At 37.8% G+C, this 10175-nt stretch overlaps 1 protein-coding gene across 1 annotated transcript; it reads left to right on the top strand.

The window, feature by feature from the left end:
• The first annotated feature begins 1741 nt into the window (after positions 1-1741).
• On the top strand, positions 1742-7227 carry LOC139687224 (uncharacterized). The gene is made up of 4 exons (XM_071584347.1): positions 1742-1829; positions 2529-2728; positions 6776-6865; positions 7064-7227. Exons 1-4 carry the CDS (start codon positions 1815-1817, stop codon positions 7098-7100), a joined length of 342 nt encoding a protein of 113 aa, XP_071440448.1. The 5' UTR covers positions 1742-1814; the 3' UTR covers positions 7101-7227.
• The last annotated feature ends 2948 nt before the right edge of the window (positions 7228-10175 follow it).

Raw genomic sequence — 10175 nt, 5'->3', positions numbered from 1 at the left:
TTAGTTTAACCCTGCCCGTGTAAAAATCCCTAAGAATAACGCCTCCTTTATTGTAAAATTAATACGTCACTATTGTACGGTCCAAATTACTACTGACAAAATTACTTTAAAAAATAGGAACGTTACGTTAACTATATATTCCAAGGAGACATCTCATTTCGTGAAACTTGATCAAATGTGCATCAAGTGTTAACCTCAAGAGCCCCTGCAAAGGCATAAGGACGTTGGTTAGGCAACAGGTACAACCAAGCGTGAATTTTGTGATTCACTTTGTTTACCTTCGATTTGTGGATGGTGCGTCGAAGGAAAATACCCGCATGCATTTTTTCTTAACGCCTGTTCGCAACTTCCTCTCGCCACTGCGACGACGCACTACTTCGTGTACGACCGAGAAAGTGGTACCATTCAATATGACCGTGCTCGCAAGGCTGTGACCAATCATCATGGAAAAGGTTCGTCCTTCGAAGCGGAACCATCAATCGCAGCGTTTGCTTCGCCAAGAGAAAAATAGTACAACGAGGTTTCTAAACCGCGATAACTTTTCACCGATTAAGTCTTAATTAGGTTTTACTCTGCATTCAAAGTTTGATTTTATTTAATAAAAATATTTTGCAATTATCTTTATATAATATCTTTTGCGTTGTTTTATTTATAATTTACTTAATCCACCGGTTAAGGTAGGTTTTTGGATAGACACAACTACCAAATAAATATTTTATTACTCCTAGCAAAATACAAAATCCAGCAACCTACTCTACATCAGGTCCCTCTTCATCTCTGAGTACTTCTTCCCTTCATCCCGTCCAACATCCCTATTCTATTCCTTCCCTTTCCTCATTTGCCTAACATTCTCACCTCTATTACAGTCTTCAACACCCCACTGCCGATCAATATCCCCTTCATTCACTTTTCTTGCCTCCATTGGATTTCTCCTCACAAAACTATCTCTTCACCCAACATACCAAGTACTTCCTCATTTACTTAATAAAATGATTTTAAAAAGAAAGCCAATGAAATATTGAATACTCTTAATAGCAAGGAAGCATGATAACTCTAATTAAAAATTACGTGAAAAGAGTATATAAAAGTTAATCGTATTTTCGATCCAGTGACTAATTCACTCTTTTAAAGTATACGTCAATCGATAAATTAGGATGCCGCTCCACACGACACAATCTGTTTCTACTGATGGATCAAACAATCAGGCACTAGCGACGAGTAATACCCAGAGACGAGTGTATCGAGAGGGGCAACTACCTTTCACGAATGACCCTGGTTGCTGCTAATTTCCTCAGTGAGAAACCAGGCTAGAAAAGCCATTCAACATAATGCATCCGCCGTATGAATCATCTGACATACCAAGAAAAATTTAGTCCAAGGAGAAACTAATAATTCATCTTTCAAAAACACTCCGGAAAGGAGCAGAACAAAGGACTAGGAAGCAATAATTACTTACCGGTTTAAAAAAGCGTATTGCTTTTCGAGTGATAGGGACACCAATGGGAGCATGGAAAGAGTTATAAGGGTACCCAATGGTAACCAGAGGTCATCACCGTAAACCTGCCCTTGAAATGACTAATGCTGTGAGTAATGGATTGTGAGTGCCAACGCTTATTGCGGATCGCTAACGACTGCGAACACGTCCCGTCTCATTAGCACACCATCCAAATCACGTGGGCATACGGCGGTTTGGTTCGGAGGGGGGGGGGAGTATAAATTCAAAGCCTCTCTACGTGTTTCCACAGTAGAATTTGCCTGGAACCAAAACCAACAGAGAGAAGTCGGGTTGGTCAACATCGCCACATTCTGCAGTCATGGGGACGTCGCGAGTGAGTACATAACATTCGCTTCGACGGTTTCCGGAATATATTTAAAAGAGCCGAATTTTGCCAGATGTTTGAAATGGGGATTTCGTGGGAAAAGAACATTTTTCCGCAGGATTATACGCCATTCCAGGTGGGTCGTCACTGGTTTGGGCTTCCAGGAATGATATAATGGAAGGAAATTCCCACCTGAAGGCTTTCTATAACTGAAGAAGGGGAATCTCGATTGTTTGGATAGATCGTTAGCTTAGGGAGTAATTTTTTTTTCAAAAATTTCAATCGACCGGTTGATATTCAAAAAATAAATGCATATAAAAGGAAAACATTCTCGTTTGGAAAAAATTACAAGCAGAAAGAAAAAAAGATACGTAGGAGAAACTTGAACTTTTTTCAAATGAAAATTGTACAGCCAGAGATTTTCCATTTCATTTTATATACAGTAGAAGGGTTTCATATTTGATTCGTTGCAGGATTTACTTCATTCTAAATAAAAGTTCAGCAGGAGCGGCTTAAAATGTAAATAGATTCAATAAAACCTGCGGAAATCCTCCTTACGATGAATCCTCCTTTTTACTGAAAATCTTTAAAAATAACGTATCCACCTTAAAATTATCTGGTGCACAGTTCACAGCATTAATTAATTCATAATCAAAATGTTAAACTTATAACATCATTCAATTGTAAAACTCTGTTGAATAATTTCAGGTAAAATATGTGGCAATCCTTTTGTGCGCGGCATGTTTGCTAACAATTAATTTGGCAGTCCCTCTCGATACGGCATCGAGCACGACATCGCCCAATGGAGTGAGCACTACCGAGGTCATTAAGGGACTGACGTCGAATTCCACGAAAGAATACAACATCACAGGCAACAGTAGCGAAGAATCAGCCGAGAGTGTTGACATGTAAGTACAACAACCACTTCGATACAATTGATCCTCTGAGTTTTGAGTGAATTATTTCCACGCTCAAACAATAAAGTTCCCCACCAATATGTTTCGTATTAGTTGTCAATACATAATTTAACAACTGGAGTAAACAAGCATTCAAGTGATGCAAAAACAGCAATTACAAGAATGAGGTCAATATAGGAAAACAATATTCATGAATACTGAAAATAGTAGTTAGTGTTTAAACATTTCTTGGCATAGTATCGTGTACGCTGCGCCATCCATACAGTAAGGCCTTCGCGTCCAAGATGTCTGATTACCTTCGCACATTTATAATTCCATTAAATATTAAGTAAACATACGATTTAGTACAAACTAGCCACTTCGCCTGAATGCTCGCACATCATTTCTTAACTTCTATTCAGCCGCGAAATCGCTCGCCAGTTTCTGAGGCCTTATCTGGCAGCCTTGCAATCGATAGTCAGAAATGAATGAGAGACTCAGTACCGCCCGCAATAAGCGCAGCCTAAGTACTGACAGCACCATTCTTCATTTTTAGCCCCATAAATATTTTTCACTAGCCTCAGAATACATAGCTTAAGAATTAAAAACGTCCGCGAAAAGTTTCAGACACAACTCTTATGCTTCCAAGAAGGCTTATGTGAATTCGTTTTACTCGTATAAAGGTACTATTTCAGAATATATATAAGTAATTATTAGTTCCTATTCCGAAAAAGGTAAAGGCTACGTCATGTGAGGACTACCGGACAATTAGTTTGATATCCCACGCAGCTAAAGTTGTTCTCAGGATCATTAGCAAAAGGATAGAGAGTAGGGCAAATGATTACTTAGGGGATGATCAGTTTGGGTTCAGGAAGGGGAGAGGTGCGCGTGATGCCATTGCAGTAATGAGATTATTAATCGAGAGGAATATAGAACACAACCAGGAGGTACTTGCCTGTTTCGTAGATTTCGAAAAAGTGTTTGATAGAGTGAATTGGGAAAAATGAGTATATTGCAGAAAGTAGGAATAGATTGGAGGGAAAGGAGGCTAATCCGCAACCTGTACGTCTCAGACTGCTCAGGTGCGAGTGGTGAACGTGGAGTCCGGTTGGGCAGTGTTAGGAAGAGGTGTAAGGCAGGGTTGCCCATTAACACCGTTGCTGTTCAACCTGTATGCAGAGGAAATGATTAAAGAGGCATGGGAAGAACTGGAGGTAGAAATGAAAGTGGGCGGGGAATTCATAAAGTCAGTTAGGTTTGCTGATGACCAAGCTTTAGTTCGTCAATTAGCCAAGGGGCTGCAAGAATTGCTTAGTGAATTGGAAATTCAGTGCGACAGTTACGGGATGAGAATCAATATTAATAAAACAAAAGTTATGTGATTTTCTAGAAAGAAAAAGGCTAAGCTTAACATTATAATAGGAGGGCAAAAACTAGAGCAGGTAGAACAGTTTACGTATCTCGGTAGTGTTTTGGACCAACACAGTCAAAGTAGTAGGGACGTAAGGAGAAGAATTGCGTTAGGCAAAGAGGCTTTCACAAGGAGGAGGGAGGTGATGACAGGGACGTTGAGTAAGGATGTTAAGAAAAGACTCGTAAAAACTTTGATCTGGAATGTAGTTATGTACGGCGCGGAAACGTGGTCATTGAAGCAGGAGGAAAGACGTAGACTGAAGGCTTTTGAAATGTGGGTGTGGAGAAGAATGGAGAAGGTGAAATGGACAGAGAAGAAAACAAACGAGGAAGTACTTGGTATGGTGGGTTAAGAAAGGGGTTTGTTGGGAGCAATCCTATGGAGGCAGGAAAAGTGGATGAAGGGGATATTGACCGGTAGCGGGATGTTAAAGACTGTAATTGAGGGGAGAATGTTAGGCAAACGAGGAAAGGGAAGGAATAGGATAGGGATGTTGTACGGGATGAAGGGAGGAAGAAAGTACTCAGAGCTTAAGAGGGACCTGCTGTAAAGTAGGATGTTGTGTTTTGATAGAGGTCACAAATTATTTAATTAGTAATTATGTCCATCCAAAAACCTACCTTAACCGGTAGATTACCTAATAATAATAATAAGTAATTATTCAAATCATACTGCTTGTTAGAATATGTGACTCCAGTTATGGAGGTAAGTGGGGGCTATATTATGAGGGGTTGTGAGGAAAGGAGATAGCTAAGGAATTAGCGTATGGAGGGCTTTCCAACGATGGTGTTGAAATGCCTCTGGCCAGCCCTGCGGGGGGAACCCCCCCACAGCAAGGGGGGGAGGTTCCCTCTGCACTGATCTCCACGCGCGTAGGCTCGCGTGGGGATCAGTGAAGAGGTAACCTGCCGGCCCTGCCCACAAACCCAGGGCCTCGAATGGAGCTTCTTCTAATGCTCTCACCTTTCGCATGTGCATTCCCTCACTCATACCCACTTGGCCTCCTTCCTTCTTCTTTTCTGTGTGAAGAAAGATAGACTGACCATTTCCATAAATTTTCAATATCAATATTTCAGTATGGAAATCCTTAATACTCAAATCAAAAGTGAGACATATCAATCAATTCCAATTAAAAAAGTTGAGGGTAATCCTAGTTACTTTTCCCAAAAGGCCAGTGTCTGAAACTTGATAAATTATTTCTTGAATAGGAGATTAACCTTAGATAAACTCAAGAGGAACAAAGTAACATTGGAAGAAAGACCGAAATAATGATCTCATAATATATTAAGCATTACATTTTTCCAAATTTATTTTAGCATTGAATATTTTGGTTGTAAAATGTTTATTATGCAGTTTTAGCTGATGAATAATGTAATTGATAATGTGATTAGAATTACTAATTTAATTTTAGTTCGTTAAATAGGCTTTAACTTAAGAAAAAAAGAGACATTATAGTTTCTCTTTATGGCTTCCCACCATGAGAGCCCAGATTCAAATCCTGGTAGTGGCATAATCTTTTTGTAGTACCCTGATCTCTACTTAGGTTCCGTGTGGAGAGATTGTTAACTGCAGTTGTCCATCAATCAGATGGAATGCTAACTTGTGTGCTCCTTTTTGCTATTAGAGTAGTATAATGCAAACTCCTGGTTTCTTTCCACCTATCCCCTATTCTCTGAAAATTGGACCTCTACCAAATATCTGAAACAGCACAAATGGTCTCAGCTCTTACCCACCCACATTGATAATTATTATTCACATCTAATCCAGCTTTAATTCTTTAATTGAGTAATCACATTGCCCATATTACACAGAGCAGTTTTATTTACTGAAAAGTGATTTTTAAACTATGCATAGGCAAAGGGTTATCACACTTTTTTCACTAAGTATTAGATTTCTCAAGGGATACCCACTGAGTGGAGCACTGTTCTACTGACTAGAAGGCCTGGGTTTGATTCCCATGGACATCTCTGGGCATCCCCAACTTCACCCAAGCTGTATGACTTTTTGAGTGCCACATCTTTCTTGGAAGCCATTGGTGGCACAGAGAAATGAACTGCACCTCCCACCCCCCTGATGTGTGGATTTACATACTGTTGGACCTGAATACTGTCTCTCTTAATCTTGAAAATTAAATTCCTTTTCATATTAGAGCAAAAAGAAACATATGATATGCATATATAGGCCTAAGGCATAGAGGAAGGGGCTGATGCCTCTCTTTCAATGCATGAATTTTACATAACATTGGACTTAGCATTGTTCGAGCTCTTAACCCCATCCATCAAACCAACCTTCAATTGCTGTGATATTACATTTCTTAGATATCTTAGGTATAAGCCATGACATAAATTAGAAATGAGAATCTATGGCTAGTAAATCACCTTCACACTGTTAGTGGGCAAGGAGTCAGCGAATTAATAGATAATAGAGTCCCCGTTAGTAAGTGCTTTGGACCCAGTGAGCTCTTTACTCATTCTTAGGTTGCAATGAAGCCAAAATAATCTGAGATAGGATAGCAAAATGTCCAATAAGCAAAGTGTAAATTACTTTCCATGCTTGACCCCTTCACTCACTTGCAGTATATGCCCTTAAAATTTTGCCATTTGAAAAGTGCTATTCTAACATTGTACATCCACTTTTACTTGCAGTGTTTTGTTTCCTGCCACAGTAGTCAAGGAATTTCAAATTTTGGAGGTATTCGGATTTCGAAAGAAAAACTCTAACTCAACAACTGAAAGGTAAAATGCAATTTATAAGTTCTGCTCCAATGGAAATTTAGCATTTCTAAAAATATTAATCGATCATTCCAACTGTATTCGTAAGAAATGGAATTTATTACTTTCTAGCATTTAGAGTAATAATTTTATCAAATACTTTCACTAAGCAAGAAGCATTTTCATGTTCAATAACTTCCTGAAACTTAATTTTTTTTACAGCACAACAACGGAAAAGTATTCCACAAGCAAACCTTGAATTTCATTGAGAAGACTCATCACACTATTTTCCAAGAGATGATTTGTACAAATATATATTTTTAAAGCAGCTCCAGCTCTTAATGGAAGAGTCCTTGTATTCACATGTCTTAAGTTCAATAAATCAAACATTCTATGAAAAAATGGCTGCATATCCACAAATTTTTCCACAAAACTTATTTATAAGGAATTATGTCACATGTGGTTTCCACACAAATATTTTACCATCCCTTTATCTCATCAAGATAAACTTTAATTATATTGTAAATGGCTGTTTTCCATGAAACTCATTTCTTTGACTGTTTACTTTGGTGTTTTGAGAAATATTATTATTATAAGGTAATCTACCAGTTTAGGTAGGTTTTGGATGGACACAGCTACTAATTAAATAATTTGTGACTCCTAGCAAAACAAAACATCCTACTCTATATCAGGTCCCTCTTCATCTCTGAGTACCTTCTTCCTCCCTTCATCCCGTCCAACATCCCTATCCTGTTCCTTCCCTTTCCTCATTTGCCTGACATTCTCCCCTCAATTACAGTCTTCTGATCATCCCACTGCCGATCAATACCCCCTTCATCGATCTTTCCTGCCTCCTTATGATTTCTCCCAACAAACCCCTCTCTTCGCCCACCATACCAAGTACTTCCTCATTTGTTTTCTTCTCTTAAGAAATATGAGAGAAATTAAAGCTGGTGGTTAATTACAGTGTTAATGCAAAAATATATGTTTTCCAAATCAAGACAAGCATTTATTTTAATGTTGCTTGCAAGTAGATATCTTATTACAGATAACAGAATTCTGGAAGCACGAATGTAATGAATTACCAGACATTTCTAATTAATTTCTTTCTGTGGAACTTCAATGGCTAATTGGTTATATTTTCATTTGTAATACCACCTGCGATATGAACAATTCAAATGGGTTCAAAATGTTTGAAGGCCTAATTAATGAAATTGGTTGTTACTAAGCAAACAAAAATGAAACAAATGAAAGCTGATATTGAAGTCTACCCATCATTATTACTTAATCACATCTTTATCAATAAAATATCATAATTTATCAAATATTTTCCATATATTTCAATGGTTTTTAATTAGAATTGTCTTATTGAGGTACCGCCACATTATCATTCTCAAATTAATCGATTGAAATTTTGAATACATATAATTTACTAATTTACACAGAGAGAATGTCCTGCCTGTTGACAAGAATCTACATTTGAAGGCCAATCTTCACCACTGAGAGGAGTCCAATATCTTTCTTATCTCTTACCAAACTTGAGGTGATCCTACATAGCTACAAATTTGGTAAAAGCACCCAGAACTTCTTCAACATGCCTCTCCTAAAAAAGAATAAGGCACCAAAAATGACTAAGGCAGAGAGAATAGCTATGAAAGCACTGCAAAAGAAGTTGGAATTAATTAGAAGGAATAAAGTGAGTATTTAAGAGTTATAAATTAAAGAAATGATGATTTGACAATAATGCAAGTATAGGAAAGAGGAAAATATCATTAAATGTTGTAGGATAATAATCAATAGATCAGGTAAATACATAAACATTCATGTCCATCAGATTGGTTGAAATTTCAATGAACAATTGAATAAAAATATAATGAACATTGCAAAACCGAATATTAAGCCTGGTCAGTGTGCATGTACAGTCTAGAATGATGTCCACCTTGAAAGCATCCAATTAACATGTGAATAGGTCTTACACATTTCTATATTACCATTGTGACAGGATAAAATGGAAAGAGAGCATAAAATGACATTGTCTAACCTTCCAAAAGTTGTCGACATGCATTATCCGGTGATGAAGGAAGCAACAATCTCAAGGATGAAACAAGACATAAAGGTCAGAATAAGGGGAGAAATATGATCTTAAGAAGGAAATTTTAATAAAATTATTCAAGCACCAACCCAATAATTGAAATTACTACTTTCTATGAAAAACCAGTCATTGTGTGTTGAATAATGAAAAAAATAAACACCTCGAATATAATCTTAGAGCAGAATTTTGCATTCACAGAAAATGGAACAAATATCCAAGAGAGTGTTTGACCTCAAAAAGCACACAATTGAAACCCTTCAAGAGGACATTGAATCTGCTGAGACAATGTACATGAGGAAAACGAGAGCTCATTTAAACCATCTGGATCAATTAATAGGTTTCCATAAAAAATCAAAAAATCAAAAATCCAATTAGAATAACTGTATGAAGTAACAGCTGGCAGTTATTTTAGTCATAGTCAGTTGCTCTTCTCACAATTCAGCCCATTTTATTCAATGATAAAAGGTCTATCCCAAAGGTAGTAGTACTTATTTTTTCCTGGATAGACAGATGAATGGACGAGGCGGATTCTCCGGCTGAGTTTGAGGGAGGGGAGTCTCAGGAGAGGCTGGAGGTCGCTTGTGGTAGTTGGCTCCCAGCCTCTGCAAAGTGCAGATTGTTCATTTGCCATACCTCTACAATGTGAACTCGTTACACTCCATTATGAGCTGGTTATTGGAACAGCGCTATATCATCAAATTCTAAATGAAACTTGGCAAAACTGGGAAAGAGATTCATGGCATACTCAAGGTATGACTTTTTTTAAACAATGCCCCAGACCAGACTTCTTCCTCTTCTTCGCCTCAAATCCATGCTGAATGGGCATCACCAAGGCTCGGTGGAAGCATTACAACAGGCCATCTTAAGCTTAGCAGCATTGGGGGTGCCCCCTTCCAGAAGGCATACGAGGTGTGGAAAACTGGTCTGGTGGCAACAGGGATCAGATGCACAAGGGTCCTACTTTGAAAAATTTTGAGTGAATGTACCAATTCTGACAATAAATATTTTTTTTTACTCACTCCTACTACTTTTAGGACAGATCTTGTATGTACTTTGACCAGTATATGGCTTTTTTTATCATAACGTTCTAATTTTAACTTATCTTTGTCATTATATATTCATAAGAAACAAAAGGAGAGCATTGGCAATGATATACAGGCATGCTATTCATATAAACATGCTGCTGCATACATTTGTATATATCATGTACATCTATGGACTATAAAGTCCAAAACTAGTTGT

The sequence above is a fragment of the Hetaerina americana genome, unplaced genomic scaffold, assembly GCF_022747635.1.
Source record: "Hetaerina americana unplaced genomic scaffold, ioHetAmer1.1.p SCAF_18, whole genome shotgun sequence".
NCBI classification, from domain to species: domain Eukaryota; kingdom Metazoa; phylum Arthropoda; class Insecta; order Odonata; family Calopterygidae; genus Hetaerina; species Hetaerina americana.
This window is presented reverse-complemented; position numbering and strand designations above follow the sequence as displayed.

Bases quoted from the DNA above. Each gene is read 5' to 3' on its own strand.
- LOC139687224 (XM_071584347.1), top strand. The intron at 2,729-6,775 runs GTAAGTACAACA...TTTTACTTGCAG, and splicing joins TCAGCCGAGAGTGTTGACAT to TGTTTTGTTTCCTGCCACAG. The intron at 6,866-7,063 runs GTAAAATGCAAT...TTTTTTTTACAG, and splicing joins TCTAACTCAACAACTGAAAG to CACAACAACGGAAAAGTATT.